Source organism: Struthio camelus, chromosome 1 (assembly GCF_040807025.1).
Source record: "Struthio camelus isolate bStrCam1 chromosome 1, bStrCam1.hap1, whole genome shotgun sequence".
NCBI classification, from domain to species: domain Eukaryota; kingdom Metazoa; phylum Chordata; class Aves; order Struthioniformes; family Struthionidae; genus Struthio; species Struthio camelus.
In genome coordinates this window covers 203,748,748-203,766,513 of record NC_090942.1, presented here as the reverse complement: position 1 = coordinate 203,766,513, position 17,766 = coordinate 203,748,748, and the positions used below count along the sequence as shown (strand labels likewise).

General features: G+C 49.1%; 2 protein-coding genes across 3 annotated transcripts in view; both read left to right on the top strand.

Annotated features, from left to right (window-relative positions):
- Positions 1 to 2,214, top strand: part of IFT88 (intraflagellar transport 88) — a 54,599-nt gene extending 52,385 nt beyond the window's left edge. For both annotated transcript variants that reach the window (XM_068930264.1, XM_068930265.1), the window contains exons 25-26: positions 1,057 to 1,152; positions 1,903 to 2,214. In XM_068930264.1, the coding sequence (XP_068786365.1) occupies positions 1,057 to 1,152; positions 1,903 to 2,024 (218 nt within the window). In that variant the 3' untranslated portion in view covers positions 2,025 to 2,214. The remainder of the gene's footprint in view (positions 1 to 1,056; positions 1,153 to 1,902) is intronic.
- Positions 2,215 to 10,191: 7,977 nt separating this feature from the next.
- The window catches only part of IL17D (interleukin 17D), a 13,631-nt gene continuing 6,056 nt past the window's right edge, over positions 10,192 to 17,766 (top strand). The window contains exons 1-2 of the mRNA XM_068930262.1: positions 10,192 to 10,420; positions 10,524 to 10,822. Of these exons, the coding sequence (XP_068786363.1) occupies positions 10,406 to 10,420; positions 10,524 to 10,822 (314 nt within the window). The 5' untranslated portion in view covers positions 10,192 to 10,405. The remainder of the gene's footprint in view (positions 10,421 to 10,523; positions 10,823 to 17,766) is intronic.

Below are 17,766 nucleotides of genomic sequence, written 5' to 3'. Positions count from 1 at the left end.
GTAAAAATAGTAACAATATTTATAAACAGAACACTTGTAGTAAATAAGACAATGGAAATGTGTTGCCAAGTCCAGCATTTGTAATTAATGCTTGCTGAATTAAACCCGTTTTTCTTCCTCGCAGATGGGGGACGTCTAATAACAGCATTGTTTCATGTTGTATATGAGCGTGTCTGTATTTGGCTGCATGGCACGTCCTGCCTTGTCAATATACCAAGCCAAACATGAAACGTTTTCTCCTAGGAGGAAAAAAAAAAAAAAAAAAAAAAAGAATAAAAATTCAGTGTAGCAGACAAGATTGAAAACTTGCCATGAATGTATAAAAGGGATTCAGAAGTTAATAGAATATTTAAAGTGTCTGGAATACTGCTCTGGCAAGAGAATGTTAATCTGACGTTGTCTGGGCACGAGGCAGCCCTCGGAGCCGACACATTCCTTGGGGCCCTGCTGCAAACTGAGCTGCCAGCACAATGTTTACAGCAAGATGCAGGGCCAAGATGGTCTGTATACAGGAATTGTGCCTGCCTGCCATGCAGACAGCACATGCCAAATATACTCGTCTAATTACAAGCAAAGCTAGTGTTGTATTTAACCTTGACAGCATTCAACAGGTGGATCATACTAATATACTAGTAGGCACACAGACATGAAATGTCCATATGCATTGTGACAGTGTTTATATTTATTCATGTTTATTTTAACTCCAAAATCTGACTGTTTGTAATTTATAAGCAACTAAGAAGTCAGCATTTGAAACAGAAATATTTTAATGTAAAATGCTTACCCCAAAGTAAGACTGAATATTTAAAAAACTTAAACACATGCATGCACACGCAGTGTCCATTGTGTTTTAACAACTGCAATTACAACTGAGTACTGCATCAATCATGAAATGATTCCTAATTTGAATGAATCCAGTGAATTCTTAGGTACTGCATCACCTAAATCTTTATTTCCACAGATAGTGGCTGAAATTGTTACTGTTCTGTTATCATGATTTTACAGAATATCACGGCCTGTTACTTGCCTTTTCAACATGTTTTTTTTTCCTTCCAGATAGTGGTGGTAACAAAGGAGAAAGACTGAGCGCTAAATTAAGAGCTTTGCCTGGGACAAGCGAACCCTATGAAAGCAGCAGCAGTAAAGAAATAGGCAAGTGGGCAACTTATACCTTCTTACTTTCCTGGCTCTCAAAGAGAGGGGAATCAGAAAAATAAGTTACTGAAAAGCATGTATAGTTAGATAATTAAGAAAGCATTTTCCCTGGGAAATAAATGCAAAGAATGGCTTTAGCTTCCCTGTTCATCGCTTGCTATGAAGTAAGTATTAGGAGATGCTGACCATGTTAAAAATATATATATATATTCGTGCCTTCCTGGCCATCCTTTGGCCAGTTCTTGTGGTTTTATAGTCGTAAGTTCTTCGCTAAGGTGGCGTTTTCAAAGAAGTGCAAGGGCTTTAAAAACGCTAAATCTCTGTGGAATGTGTTACTTCCTAGAATGCCCTTCCTTAACAAGCTCATCAGTCTTCCTATTCCATGCACCCTTGTGAAGTCTCATTCTCCAAAGCTTAATGTAATAAAGAGGAGTTCATAAAAGAAGCTTCTGTCACTCAGGTACTACTGCTGTCATGCCCTGCCTTACCTCGCAAATGTGGTATCTTGTTCTCCTTCAGCACTCTTACTCTTTTTAGTCTGCATTTCAATAGAGTTCTGGGGGTAGTAGTAAAAGTCCTAAATCCCTGTGCAGTAACACTTCTATAGAATCAGAATATTTCATTCCTTCTGTAAGATACTGTACAGACGTATCATATTAAAGGCAGTCTTGAGTTTAATTTTATGTGTCCGAAGCACAGCTAAAATTACTTGTAGGTAACTTTGAAATGTATTTATTTAAACCCTAGATGCCTTCTACATAGATCCACTTGGCCCACAAGCAGAAAGACCAAAGACTGCAGCAAGAAAAAGAACTGAGGAAGATGAATTTGCTGATGAAGAACTAGGTGACGATTTGCTTCCAGAATAATGTACAGTCCACTCTGAATTTTTTTTTTCTTTTAAAAGTTTTAGCAGAAAAATATCCAGCCATGATAATTTGTAGTGGTTTTTGATAAAATATTTGTGAAATATTTTGGATTTATGGTACCATATATTAAAACTATCGATTTGGAGTAGCAGCGTATTTTATAATTGATAAATAAAATAATAAACAATTATGGGGTTGTTTTACTCGTGCATAAAAACTGCTCAAGTCACTTCCACTCGCTGCAAACTATATCACATTTATAAAGCTTTTGCTTTCAGAGATGCATACAATAGTAGTCCAAAATTTCAGCATTCAATGTGAAATCCCTTGAAGCAATGTTACAAGGTTGGAAGTTCCATAGCCCTCATCGAGGACTGAATTTACTTAAGGCATGTGAACTGATTTTCTCCCCTTACCCCCCGCTTAAATGTTGGATATGACCTTGGTCATTGTGAAGGCCACAACTGATCAAAGCACTTATACTGACACTGAAGAAAGCGTCTTAATTTTAGTCTATGCTTACATGCTTAGCTGAACCAGGGCCATTTCACAGGTCACACAAATGGCAGCTTCTATTTCAAGCAGTCTCTTGGCAAGCTCCTAGGTATTTTCTGCAATTACAAAAATATACATTATTTTTTGTATATCAGGTGGTCAGAGTGCATGGGATTTCAGTCTAGTTTGTTCAGAAATGCTAATTAGACTTCAGCTTTTGAATCTTATTAAAGCTGCAGATTGCAGCAACAACTAGGAACAGAGAGGTAGCTTTCTGGAGCCTCGGCTGAATGTGTATAAAGATATTAGAAAAATTATCATTTTGCTTATGAACTGAACAAATGTGACTTGAAGTCATTGAGACGTGTTGAACAGGAATATGGGGTTCCTAATTTAGATCACTTTTCAGAGATAAAACTATTGTTGCTCAACATTTCCTAGTGAATACTTGTAGAAGTAGTAGACTGGAGTGGCATGGGTTTGCTTTTGAAACATTTCTGTTAAGTTTGGTTTAATAGTTTTGTGTTGGTATTGCAATTTGAAATACAGGGATTCCGTCTCTTAACATTTCCAGTGATCGTTCTGAGTTGGTGTTTAGGCTCTTTCCCAACTAGTCACACTCTTTGGAAAGTTCTCTCTCCGTATCTTAATGAAATGTTCTTGTTAAGTTTTAAAAATGTTTGCCCAGTCTCATAAGATGTCTCTGCAATTGGTCTGAAATACTTCTTTGATGGTGCTGCTAGAGGAACGTAACCCTGTGGCTTTTATGGTGCAGTTGTCTAGTTAATGAACTGCTTTATATGTAATGTGTTTCCCATAGTACAGTGCTGTACAGATGCAGCTCTTCAGCCAAGTGCAGCACTCAGTCTAAGGATTGCAATAACTTCCACTTGGTGGTATAAGCAGAGCACACTGGGTGCTTTATGGCACATCCTGAGGAGCTCAACACGGAAAAAAGATGTAGCTCTGGGGCTTCCATCTTTCCAGAGTGAAGAAAAAGGGCATAAGAAAGAAGTGGATGCCACCTATCTTATTTCTGCAAGTCTTTCCTGTGCTGCAAGCCAAGTTTTCTCTTAGCCGCAGGACAAAGGGGAAAAAAGACTTTGTGTTCTGCTGCGTGTGGGGGCAGAGAAGGAAAGAATGGAGAGCTTAGTTTGTTAAAAGAACTTGTATATCACACCAAAATCCTCAGATGCCAAGCCAGGGCAGTCTTTAGCTTTTTGCCTCTGTTCAATTTACCTGAGGAAACCTTCAATGCCTTTTAGAATGAGAAATATAGAAATGTGGGGTCCTTTTGTTTCTGGTGAACTCCCACTTTCACTGCAGTCTCTTCCATTTTACTTTTCCTCAGTCCTCTTGAGAGTAGTCCAAAGATGGTAAACACCTGTCAACACACAGACAGTCAGTCTACTGTCGTCATCTAAACGTCACTGGTAGCGTCTTGCTACTATTATCATAACAAAGCTCTTCACTGGTCCTGGTAGTTATCTGTAGGCATTGAATTAACTTTCATCCTATATTCACCACTAGCTGCTAGAATTAATTCTCTGGCCATAGTGACTTGCTTCATGGTACTTTGTCTCCTATGTGCTTGTTCCTAACGGCCTGGATCAGTTCACTATTGTAAAAAACAAAACAAAACCCCAAAATGGACTGTCCATGTTACAGTTGTATTTTCTTGAGCATACCAGTAGCGGAGACCTGCATCAGGCACAAACTCAGGCAATTTGCAGGTAATCTTAAATTGCTTTGTGCTTAGTTAAAAAAATGCTTTCAGTGTGCAGTGATTCCTTTTTTTCTAATGTGAGTTTCTGTCCTACCAAAATATAAGTTTTAAAAATCATTACAACAAAACTTCAGTGAAAACTCAGTGCTTGCTTTGATTTAGATAACATTAGCTAAGTGTGGTAAGGCCACATCTGGAGTGCTGTGTCCAATTCTGGGCTCCCCAGGACAAGAGAGACATGGCACTACTGGAGAGAGTCCAGCGGAGGGCTACAAAGATGATGAGGGGACTGGAGCATCTCTCCTATGAGGAAAGGCTGAGAGAGCTGGGCCTGTTCACCCTGGAGAAAAGATGACTGAGAGGCGATCTCATCAATGTATACAGATATGTAGAGGGAGGGTGTCAAGAGGATGGGGCCAGACTCTTCTCCGTGGTGCCCAGTGACAGGACAAGAGGCAACGGGCACAAATGGAAACACAGGCAGTTCCACCTGAACAGGAGGAAAAACTTCTTGACTGTGAAGGTGACTGAGCATTGGCACAGGCCGCCCAGAGAGGTTGTGGAGTCTCCTTCCCTAGAGATATTCAAAACCTGCCTGGACGCGATCCTGTGCAGTGTGCTCTAGAGGACCCTGCTTGAGCAGGGGGGTTGGACTAGATGATCTCCAGAGGTCCCTTCCAACCTCAATCATTCTGTGATTCTGTGATTTTAATGAAGACTGAATTACAAAGTTTTGATCCCTCTAAAGATAAGTTTGATGCTACATTATTTCTTGCAATGTTTTCGCACTTCTCGTTACGCAAATGACAAACTTCATCTTACAAGATACATAAATGGTTGTATCGCATGTACCTTGTACGATGATTCTTCCCTTTTATACCACCCCAACTTTGTTCTAACTAAAAGAGCATATGGAGTTGGAAAGGAATTAGGCTGGAAATGGGCCCACATGGGAGCAATTAGGGTGATAAAAGGTAAACTAAAAGCAGGCCAAGTGGAAAGTTAATAATAGTTACCATTTATGTAGCTTTTTATGGGTGGATACTCAAAAGTTCTCTGAGGCAAGCTACTTTTGCTATTAACATAACTCAGATTTTAAAAAAATGCATATATTTTTCTCTTAGAGAGCTGTATAAATCAGAGTCACAGTGCTTTTCCTACTGAATATAGCAGAAGTTACAAGTATGCAACACCTTTTAGAACCTGGCCAAAACCAAGTTACTCCCCAAAGGACAAGGAGTAAATGCGATTATTCCATTGTGAGTAAAGCAAAGGGACACATCTTCCAACCAAATTAGATATTACAACATTAGGCATCATCTCAGTCCAGACTTGATATGTAACCTTCAAAGCAAAAACAAGCTGTTCTAAGAAAGGCCTGACTTCACCTCTTTCCAGATTCAGTGCAGAAACTTGAACGTGCTCGCCAACGCTGTTGCTGAGTGCTCTAATCACTACAGCAGGGAAAATTGGCAACTGTCTGTTACATTCAGCTGCCCTGTCTGCAAATGCCACACTGCCTCTCCACCCCTGGAGAGGTCAGCATTTGAGCCCGCCGCAAGGGCGACTGACACGCGCAGGGAAAAATTTCTTGGGACGCAGAACCATGCAAGTTGTAGGTGGCCTCAGTACTGCAGCACGAGCACCGTAGGTGACTATGCTGGAAACAAAGGCAGTTTGGTTTCCCCAAGGGGAAGCGTTAGGAACTAAACTGGCAAATATGGGCTTGTTTATCAAAGAATATTGGGGCCTATTTGTCAAGCACATATTCTATCCAGCTACAGTAGTTAAACTTATTTGACAGTCTGTACTTTGAAATACAACAACGCTAATTCTGGTATCATCGGTAGTTTCTGCAGACCTGGACTCACATCATCAAACTGAGAAAGGTGTCTACAGCTCACCTAGAGCAAAAGCAGCAGATACCCTGATGGATCTGAGCTAAAACCAATGAATTCATCAGGTTGTAGATCAGCTCCATACCAAAAAAGCCTGTGAGGAACAAGTGCAAATAAAAGATACATTTTACTGTAACTTTCCAAAAAGGTTCTAGAACTGAAAAAAAAATAGGTAATGTGATAGACCTTCATCATCCTGCAAAAAATTCCACTGGCTGGAAAGTTTCCATTGAATGTAGCTAGAGTTGTAGTTTGAAAAGTTAGGGGACCGGACATTTATTAAATAGAGATAGTCCTCAGGGATCTAATTTAGATCCAATTTTGAATTTTTCCCACGGTGTGTTAGATCCAGAGGTTTGCTGCAGCTACCTCCATAGGACAGCTTCCACGTGGAGCTCAAAGCTCAAGTCCAGTTTGGAGGTGTTTGGCTCCAAAATGCTAGTCCTGCATTTTTTCCCAGTTATTTGCAATCCTGAATTCATTAGCTAAGATCTCTCCATGCCTATGTCTACAAGTTTTTCACACTCTGAATTATGTGGAGACATGACCTTTTAATTCTGATCTGTGATGCTGCAATTGCATAAATACAGATCAAGAACGAAAGCAAACTGCTCTGCAGAAAACCAACATTGAATCTTTCTAGGTGCTGCAAGTCTTATGGTCCCAACTCCCAGATTAGATCTTCCAAATGAGTCCTGAGCTCAACATAGCCCAGAGGAAAAGGGTTACAAAAATCTGCATCTTACATCTACATCCAAACAAATCTGGATCTGACATCTAGATCCAGACAAATACGTGACTGGCTTTGACTGCCTAAACACACAACACCAGTCTAGCTGCTTCTATTGCGCATAGGAATTCTGTAACATCAGCGCTGCAATCACAAGAAAAGTGGAATGGTAGAGAAAAGCATTTCCCCAAGGGCCTCTGAAGTGTATGGGAAATATCGGGGTACTGATGCAGCCCAGCCTAAAAGCACCAGGAAAACACATCTGATTTGTATTCTGCCAACTTCTAACCCTGACTGCTTAAATTGTGCAACCTGGATGTAGGAAGAATGTACTAAACCCTGCAGATCTTGTTGCAAACTTGCACGGCAGTGCTGAAAGCAAAAAAAGCAAACCAGAGGTGCCACCGTGAGCCCTGCGAAATGAGAAGCTGAAGCCCTAAATCCTAACACCTACAGAGGATGGTGCCAATCGCTGCAAACTCACTGAAAAACTCCAGACTGCAGTATCACCTTCCTCCTGGGCAACACTTGGTGTCATCTGGGTTCTGCTATTTTCAGCTGTAAAAACTCACATTTCTGTCATCAGCCTAGACACCTTTGTTGTTACATGACTCCTCTGCTCTCTGCCAGCGCCTGGCAGGAGCTCAGTCCCGCGGGCCCTTGGGCAGAGCCCTGGCCTGGCCCAGCCTGCTCAAGGCCGAGGGCCAGCAGGACTGGGGGTGACCAGCAGGGCTTGGGTGGCCAGCAGGAATGAGGATGACCAGTAGGAGTGGGGGTGACCAGCAGGACTGGGGTGGCCAGTAGGCTGGGGGTGGCCAGCAGGGCTGGGGTGACCCGGCAGGACTGGGGGTGACCAGCAGGGCTGGGGTGGCCGGCACGACTGGGGTGGCCCAGCAGGGCTGGGGTGGCCAGCAGGGCTGGGGGTGACCCAGGAGGACTGGGGTGACCGGCCGGGCTGGGGGGGACCAGCAGGGCTGGGGTGACCGGCAGGGCTGGGGGTGACCCGGCAGGGCTGGGGTGGCCGGCCGGGCTGGGGGTGACCGGCCGGGCTGGGGGTGACCCGGCAGGGCTGGGGGTGGCCGGCAGGGCTGGGGGTGACCCGGCAGGGCTGGGGTGGCCGGCCGGGCTGGGGGTGACCGGCAGGGCTGGGGGTGACCGGCAGGGCTGGGGGTGGCCGACAGGGCTGGGGGTGACCCGGCAGGGCTGGGGTGACCGGCAGGGCTGGGGTGGCCGGCCGGGCTGGGGGTGACCGGCAGGGCTGGGGTGGCCGGTAGAGCTGGGGGTGACCGGCAGGGTTGGGGGTGACCGGCAGGACTGGGGGTGACCGGCCGGGCTGGGGGTGACCGGCAGGGCTGGGGTGGCCGGCAGGGCTGGGGGTGACCGGCAGGGCTGGGGTGGCCGGCCGGGCTGGGGGTGACCGGCAGGGCTGGGGTGACCGGCAGGACTGGGGTGGCCGGCAGGGTTGGGGGTGACCGGCCGGGCTGGGGGTGACCGGCAGGGCTGGGGGTGACCGGCAGGGTTGGGGTGACCGGCAGGACTGGGGTGGCCGGCAGGGTTGGGGTGGCCGGCAGGGTTGGGGGTGACCGGCCGGGCTGGGGTGGCCGGCAGGGCTGGGGGTGGCCGGCAGGGCTGGGGTGACCCGGCAGGGCTGGGGTGACCGGCAGGGCTGGGGGTGGCCGGCAGGGCTGGGGTGACCGGCCGGGCTGGGGTGGCCGGCCGGGCTGGGGTGGCCGGCCGGGCTGGGGGTGACCGGCAGGGCTGGGGGTGACCGGCCGGGCTGGGGGTGACCCGGCAGGGCTGGGGGTGGCCGGCCGGGCTGGGGGTGACCGGCAGGGCTGGGGGTGACCGGCAGGGCTGGGGGTGACCGGCCGGGCTGGGGGTGGCCGGCCGGGCTGGGGTGACCGGCCGGGCTGGGGTGGCCGGCCGGGCTGGGGTGGCCGGCCGGGCTGGGGTGACCGGCAGGGCTGGGGGTGACCCGGTAGGGCTGGGGGTGACCGGCAGGGCTGGGGGTGACCGGCAGGGATGGGGGTGACCGGCAGGGATGGGGGTGGCCGGCAGGGCTGGGGGTGACCGGCCGGGCTGGGGTGACCGGCCGGGCTGGGGTGGCCGGCCGGGCTGGGGTGACCGGCAGGGCTGGGGGTGACCGGCCGGGCTGGGGGTGACCCGGCAGGGCTGGGGGTGGCCGGCCGGGCTGGGGTGACCGGCCGGGCTGGGGTGGCCGGCCGGGCTGGGGTGGCCGGCCGGGCTGGGGTGACCCGGCAGGGCTGGGGTGACCGGCCGGGCTGGGGTGGCCGGCAGGGCTGGGGGTGACCGGCCGGGCTGGGGTGGCCGGCCGGGCTGGGGTGGCCGGCCGGGCTGGGGTGACCGGCCGGGCTGGGGGTGACCGGCAGGGCTGGGGGTGACCGGCCGGGCTGGGGTGGCCGGCCGGGCTGGGGTGACCGGCCGGGCTGGGGTGGCCGGCCGGGCTGGGGTGGCCGGCCGGGCTGGGGTGACCGGCAGGGCTGGGGGTGACCCGGTAGGGCTGGGGGTGACCGGCAGGGCTGGGGGTGACCGGCCGGGCTGGGGTGGCCGGCCGGGCTGGGGTGGCCGGCCGGGCTGGGGGTGACCGGCAGGGCTGGGGGTGACCGGCAGGGATGGGGGTGACCGGCAGGGATGGGGGTGGCCGGCAGGGCTGGGGGTGACCGGCCGGGCTGGGGTGACCGGCCGGGCTGGGGTGGCCGGCCGGGCTGGGGTGACCGGCAGGGCTGGGGGTGACCGGCCGGGCTGGGGGTGACCCGGCAGGGCTGGGGGTGGCCGGCCGGGCTGGGGTGACCGGCCGGGCTGGGGTGGCCGGCCGGGCTGGGGTGGCCGGCCGGGCTGGGGTGACCCGGCAGGGCTGGGGTGACCGGCCGGGCTGGGGTGACCGGCCGGGCTGGGGTGGCCGGCCGGGCTGGGGTGACCCGGCAGGGCTGGGGGTGACCGGCCGGGCTGGGGGTGACCGGCAGGGCTGGGGTGACCCGGCAGGGCTGGGGTGACCGGCCGGGCTGGGGTGGCCGGCAGGGCTGGGGGTGACCGGCCGGGCTGGGGGTGACCGGCAGGGCTGGGGTGACCCGGCAGGGCTGGGGTGACCGGCCGGGCTGGGGGTGGCCGGCCGGGCTGGGGTGACCGGCCGGGCTGGGGTGACCCGGCAGGGCTGGGGGTGACCGGCCGGGCTGGGGGTGGCCGGCAGGGCTGGGGTGACCGGCCGGGCTGGGGGTGACCGGGCGGCCCAGGGCAGAGCCCGGCTGCCGGCGGCGGGGCCGGGGCAGGTGTCGGGGCGGCGCGGGCCCGGCCGGGCTCGGCCCACCCCGCCCCGGGCGCCGGCGGAGGAGGCGATGCGGTGGCGCTGAGCGCTCGCCTCCTCCGTGAGCGCCTAAAATGTTCCTGGCAGGCGAGGCCAGGCGAGATGCAGTGAGGCGCGGGGCGCTCGTCCAGCAGCTGCTCCGCCGGCAGAGCCCGTGGCACGGCGCGGCTTGGCAGCCCGCCGCTCTCCTCGGCTGCCGCCGCCGCCGCCATGCAGCGAGGCAGGGTAAGGGCTGCGGGGCGGCGCGGGGCCCGGCCGGGCCGGGCCGGGAGGGCGGCGGGGGACGCGGCCGCCGGCCCGCACCCGGCTGACGGCGGCGCTGTTGCAGGTGCGGGCGGTGCTGGCGGCGCTGCTGTGCGCGGCGCTGCTGCCCCTCCGCTCGGACGCCGCCAAGGCGCCCAAACGCCCGGCGCGGACGCGGACGTGCGGCGAGCGGCCCGAGGAGCTGCTGGAGCAGCTGTACGGCCGGCTGACGGCGGGCATGCTCAGCGCCTTCCACCACACGCTGCAGCCGGAGCCGCCGGGCCGCCACCACAACGCCAGCTGCCCGGCGGGCGGGCGGCCGGCGGCCGACAGGAGGTTCCGGCTCCCCGTCAACCTGCGCAGCGCCTCGCCCTGGGCCTACAGGTGACTGGGGGCGGCGCGGCCCGGCGGGGGGGGGGAAGGGGCCGTCCTCGGCGCTGCCTCTGTCAGCCCTGGCCGCGGCGCGGGGCCGCCCGAGGGCAGCGCGGCCGTTGGGCGTCGCGCGGGGCCGGCTGGGCGCCGCCCGAGGGCAGCGCGGCCGTTGGGCGGTGCGGGGGCGGTTGGGGGCGGCTGGGGCTGGAAGTTGGTCCGATGTGGGGCCGATGCTGGTGTGGGGCGAGGAGGGCACAGGCTGGACTCCGGCCGGGTTAACGGTCCCGTTTGAGGTCATGAAGGGCCGTGCTGGGATGAGGGGACATTTCCTTCCAGAGGGGTGGAGGCTCCGCGCTGCTCAGCGAGGGTGACAGGCAAGTCCGGGGCAGGACCCCCCCGCCGCCCTGCCCCGGCAGCCTTCTCCCCGAGGCGAGCAGAGCCAGGGTGCTGGCAGGCCATGGACGTGTGCAAAGAGTCAGTTCCCTTGCGTGGTCCCACCTTTTGCATCCCACCTTTGGCTGGGCTGGTTGGGCCGTTTCTCTGCCGTTCACGTCGGCCTCCGAGAAGTACAGCAGGAGGCTGGCTGAGGAGGCGCTGGTCCCGAGGAGTAACTCGCTCCGCTGAGGAACAGAGGGACGAAAGACATTAAGGCAGACCTCTAACTAGGCAGGTATAAGGTAAATGCATAAAAACTTGCCTGAGGAATATGTGTAATGGGGTGGAAGGAGAAATGAAAAATGAAGAAGATGGAGATGAAGCTCACAAACACACGTACACGGCAGGGAGTACAGAGCACCCCTCGAAAGGTGACGTATCGCAAGTTGTGATGTGTCGAGTTAACTCCATTCAAAAGACTGTCGCCAAGAAACCCCCCTCCCCCACCATGACTTTGTAGTTGTCCCGTAGGAGCTCGGATGCTTTCACTGAGAGATAGGTGGCCTGGTGATGTGACTCCAGGCACTTCACTGGCTTCCTAAATATATGTGAGTACAGTGTGTGCTCTGGTTATAGACCGACAGAGTTTATCTTTGCCTACCCCACTGCATATATCCCCAAAGGCACACCTTCCAGTTTGCTGTAAGAGCACAGGCAAGGAAATACATGAATACTGCAGTTCTTTAGGTCTGCGTTTTCAGCCTATGGCTCAGAAACACCCCACCCCGATGATGAAATACGAGTTGATTTTTGATAAGAGTAGTAGACTATTTTTAAGAAGAGATGAAAATTTAAGTAAAGCAAATCTGTTGTTTGGCTGGTTAACACACAAAGCAAGAGTCTGCACTTCTAGTGGAAACTCTGAAAAAGCTGAAAACCACTAATCTAGAATTATAAAAGTAGAGTTTGATCACATGCTGTCAAGCCTTTTCTGGTAGTTTTGTCTGAATAAGAGTGACAGAACTGGGCTCATTATTTTCAGCTTTCTAAGAAGACACTGCAGACAGCAGAAAGCCAAAACATGCACAAACTTTAAAGGAACTGTTTTTCTTCCTACTTTTTGTACATGATCGCCCTGACTTTTACTGTATATTCAGCATACTTAAATAAAAATATCTCCCTGTTAGTGATCTCCAATAAATATTTATTTTGTGGCATGCTTTTCACGAGCTTTAATTTAAGTATTCCCACTGAGAGAAAAATGGTTTATTTGCTCAGTAAGTCTTTCTTAAACAAAGTATTTTTAGAAATAGTATTTTTAGCTAAATTACATTTTCTGTAAACAAACTGAGAATTTTTTAAGCTACCTAAACATGCAAAAAGCAAGTATGATGAAAGGCACATCTACCAGTGTGCTAAGTTATTCTTACACTGGCTCAGCCAAATCCTGGTGCTTCAGAATATTGTTCTCCTGGTCTGAAAATGATGATTTCTGTACTCATATCTTGTTGGATATTTTATTTTCAGTTGGAGCTCTGTACAGGCATAGGTTTTCACACAGAACCAGCTGCTGTTTGGGGCCTGGCTTACAAAAAGTTTAGTAAGAAACTGTAAATCCACTGTACTTTTCATCAAAATGTTTTCAAACATACCAAATAGACCACTAACCGTTCAAATACAAGTAACTTCATGAAACTGATTTCATAAAGAGAATTGCTTCCTGTTTATGCTTAGATGATCATTCCAAAGTTTGAAATTAAAAAGGATATTTGAAAAAAAAAAAGTATTACACCATCAAAGGCAAGATTTAGAATTACATTTAGGGAAAAAATTACTTTCTTTAGGATGCAGAGAGCTGAATACACTACCTAATAACAGATCTCCCTGAAAGTTTTTTTTTTCTTGATATCATTGTTATTATCATTGGTACTATGAGATAGCAACAGCCATTGCAAGAGATGTAATAAATGTATAAAATATAAAATTGGTCATTATATAGCAGTGGGCATTTGTTATTGCAGCCTGCTGTTTCACAGATTTTTGAGCCAGATAAAAGCGTTATGAAGATGTGGTCCGCTCTCCTGCGGTATGTAGGGGACAGGTGTTCACCCCGGTACCCTGGAAGCAAGTTCCTAATTGCTGTTAGAGCTACTGCCTATCTTTAAAAAGGACATGCCACTTTCCATTTAAGGTTGCAAGTAATGGCAAATTGTCATGTCAGTGATTAACCAATTCCACTTACAGGGTCCAAACAATTTCTTCTCCATGGTAGGGGTGTTATGCTGAAAAACTGCGTATGTCTCCTGTAATGCAGAACTTTCTTGGCAAGCCTATTTATATGTAATTCTTCTAATCTTACCTCATAAATTGTTCCCCTTCACTCATCTTATCCAGGTTTACTGCTCTTTCCTGAACTGCCTTTGAATTGCCATATTTTAGTAGTGAATGCCTAGAAGTGAATTTGATGTTCAAGTTGTAATCTGTAGCCTGCAGAGAGCAGGCAGTTCCCTCTTTTACACTGTGATGTGACACCCCTCAAAGCATGCATCTGACTGTTTGAAACTCGCATCAGGATTCCTGTCCAGCTTCAGCACAAGTGTCTCACAGGCATCCTGCTCTCCAACTTCCTTTCTGACAATAAAGAGTTACCGTGTGGTTGACTTTTGCTCTGTGCATGAAGGGCTTTTTGGCTTTTTTGACCCGCATTTTAATGTCTGAAATATATTGTACTCTTTCTCTGTCTTCACTGGTGTTGCAATAGTTCCCGTTGTGACCATCTGCAGATGTCATTAACCTCCTGTTTATACTCGCTATTCCAGCTCGTTAATAATAAAGATATTAAGTCTGGCCTTCCTGGCCTTCCTTACCTTCCCCTGCGTATCTCCCTAGGCACCTGTTCCCAGCTGTTTAACACTGCTTCTTGTAATTTTTCTGCTCATGTAACTGTTCAAGTCAACTGGAATTTTTTCAGATAAGCACTTGTGAGAAGGAATCAAATATATTACTAAGAGATCTGTGGCCAACATTCACGCTATTGCATCACGTTTACCAAGTTTGTCCTTCTGTTCAGTGTGGAAGAATCATGTTTGATTGGCTAAGAAGCCACAGAAAGATTATCTGTACTTTCTCCTTGTCTTTGTTCTGTGTTTACCATTTATTTTCTATTACTTGCTCTTTAATTTTGTTATACAAAAATCAAGACTGACATCATTTTTGGCTTGCTACATCCCAGAAATACAGGAGTTGTACATGGATTGCACCATGGACCCATCTGGTCCAAGTTCCTGCTGCTGGCAGCAACTAACAGTTGATAATCCGGGCAAAAGCTAAGGGAGGAAAAATTAATTCATCTGCCTGATACTGAAATTCCATCCCGATGGCCACAGGAGATCAGTATATCACTCAGAGCACAAAGTTTAATCGCCTGTATCACTCTTTACCCTGCAGAGCTATAAGGAGACAAGAGAGTTCCCTGAACTGAAGTCAGTCTTGCTGAGTGGTATCTTGAGCATACTGGATTTGCTCGGCACCTCAGGAGGTTCGTCTAAGAATTACTCAGTCCTTTTAAAAAATAGAGCCAGCAACAGAAGCCTCTGCTGTGAAATCATCAGGCCAGTTGTGTGCGCCAATGTGTGATATCTATCCAGGAGTTCCTTCTCCTTTTTGGTGATATTACATGGATATTCAATGAAATCCAGCAAAGTCTGCTTGTACTAGGAGGTGCTGTAAAGTGCTGTGGTCCTCGGTTATTGCTACTCTTAACAGTTGCTTCACAGAGGTTAGTGCTAGGGGTTGTCTTGCCAACTACTAAGGTCCTGCTTACAGAGCACGGTAGAGGTGTCACTGGTTTAAATTTAGAGCCATAACCATGTTAAATCTTTACCAATTTGAGCTCAGTTCCAGAGATGCACACACAAGTAATTTTATGCACGGACAAGAGCCATTAAAGGGGATTAGTTTTAAACATGTGCCTAAGTGTTTGAAGGATCTGATCATAAAGCTAGGAATAAAGGTTGAAAAATCTGATCCCACTGAAGTCAGTGGCAAGTTTACAGTTAGTGTTGATCTTTGATTCCATTAGTTGTGCCGTATAGCACAAGTACTGTTCTGTTAATCAGCTGTATATATTCACTTTATTTTTACCCTCTGTTGTCTTGAGGTTATAATAGCGATCATAGCTAGTTTACAGGAACACATTCAGATTCATCTGGAAACACACTTCTGCCTGAATTTAGCAATGTTCATGTGCGTTTGAAAAGTCATTCCTGTTCCCGGATTTCCAAGTCTCATCTCTTCCGTACCTGTCTCTAGGCGCCTGCTCCTGTGCCAGGATTCAAGGATTCATGTGCTGGATTCAGAGATGAGTGTGGAGCCTTAGATACTCAAAGACTGAGCCTGCCTTTTTTGTTTGCCTTGTATCCAGCATATTGTCACTACTAGAAAAATAATAAAGATCTTTTTACAGTCTATATAGAGGTAGTGATTTCCATGGCAGATTATTTACTTACAAACAATAAGATAAAATAATCTGCAAAATTTCTCAGCATCTTCTTAGGATTCCTTCTTAGACTCCTGTTCCTGTACTGAGTCCATAGTGAGCAACATTCAGTAAAACAGAGACTTAATGTTTATTCTCACTGTTTATTTGCTCATGAAATCCAGTGTTAGCTAGTCCCTTTCTCAAAAGTTGTCTAGCTCGTTCTGCTTTTCAAAAACCAATTTCTGTTGATAAGCATTGTGAGTTTAGTGCTCATTTACTTTGAATTTTAATCAAAGTAATACAGCTAAGTCTGTCTTCATCACTGGTAAAGCCAAGCTTGTCTGAGAACACTACAGTACTTTAAAAAAGAGCATGTGAGAGAAGGGTTTTCCTTTAAATAAAACTCTAGGTATTTTCAAGAATTATTTCCAAGTCATTCTCCAGAATCTAACATTATCATGTGACATGGTATATGCATAACCCAAAGATGCAGCCCAGAGAAGGAGTACGAGGGGGTGCACAACTGCTGTCCTTTTTTTTGTATGTGTTTGTTCAACAGCTGGATGTTACTGGTGTTTTTTAATATGCAGAGCTTCATTTCTTTACTTCTCACTCTGAACATTTTTTTATTCTTCTCTTGGTGAGGCATTTATTTCTCTACAGCAAGTGTCCCTTTGTTAAATTCACATTATGCTTGGCTTTTGTTATTTACAGATGGTACAGTGCTGGTGCAAATGAATAGCCTAACGCTACTGGCAAAGTTGTGAAGAGTTGTATCAGCCTACCCCAGCATGGCATCTGGCCTACTGGATTTAAATGCTTGGAAACTGTAGTGTGATGATATTATTAAAAATACTACCTATGAGAGCAGCAGTACAGGACAAGACAGATCAGGTCTTTGTACGAGTTGCCCTTCTGACAGACATTTCTCTCTTGAGTTTCCAGGCTTAGTACACAAACAGCAGGAAGTTTGCGTTTCACTGGGAGCTCTCAGAGCAGTCACAGGGCCCTAAGGGAAAGCAACCTGGAAGCAGTCACACTTCATTAGGCGTTCCCCTTCAGCACAAAGCCTCCTGCTGTTCCAGCAGGTCCAAGCACAGCAGCCCTGCAGAGCTCCCTGCTCCTTGTGTTTGTAAACCTGAGCTGCTGGCTCACAGCACTGATGTGACACTCTAATAACTGGAGGATTAAGTCCCATCAATTTGCAGGGATGGGGACCCTTGTCTAAATGGTTGGGCTACAGTTGTACACCTGTGGCTGTGGCAAAATGACACATGGGTGCGAGGTGGGGGGGGCAGAAAACACTTGGGTGCTAATGGAAGGCTGCAGTTTTTGAGTTCTCCATCTCTCTTCCTGGCTCATTCTGCTGCATCCACCTGACTTAGGGGCAGCTTTTGCTACATATGGGAAAGAGCTAGTGGGAGTTTGGAGCAGGCTTTTGTCCAGTTAGTTAACTTAATCACACATGTTTGGCTTGTTTAGGAGAAGACATAAAAACACGTGCCTTGTCACGCTTGGGAGTAATGGAGCTGCATTGAACTATAGTTGCGGAGACTGTGGCTGCTGTATGCACAAAGTGATTAGGTTAAACACATGGAAACAGAAGAAGCAGGTCACACAAATATATGGTCAGGTTACTAGCATTTGTTAGCCATTCAGCCCAAAATCAGACTGGGCTGCCTAGAAAGACTAAAAGGAGTCTGCAATTATATAGTCTTTTTTAACTGAGACTTGAGCTGAAGAAACTTGGGTATGGTTCCAAAGTTTAGTGACATTTTGGTTCACTGTTTAATTCCTGGAGATGTTACTAAGAGCAGTTGGCCTTCAAATTTGGGCTGGATGCAAAAAAACCAGGTCTATATTTTGGGTCCATCTTAAGGGTTTGGATCCACTCTGATTCCTTCCAGTCCTCTTATTAAGGAATAGTGGTATCTGCACCACACAGGAATGGAAGAGGTATTTTCTTTTTCTACGGCAAGTCAGTTTTGATCCCCATGCCATCTTGCTGGAAAAAAAATAGATCAATTACACCTGATTTTTGCCATGTGAGAGTTCTGAAGGGGAAAGTTTGTGGCTCAGTCAAAATTCCTGTGAGACTGTT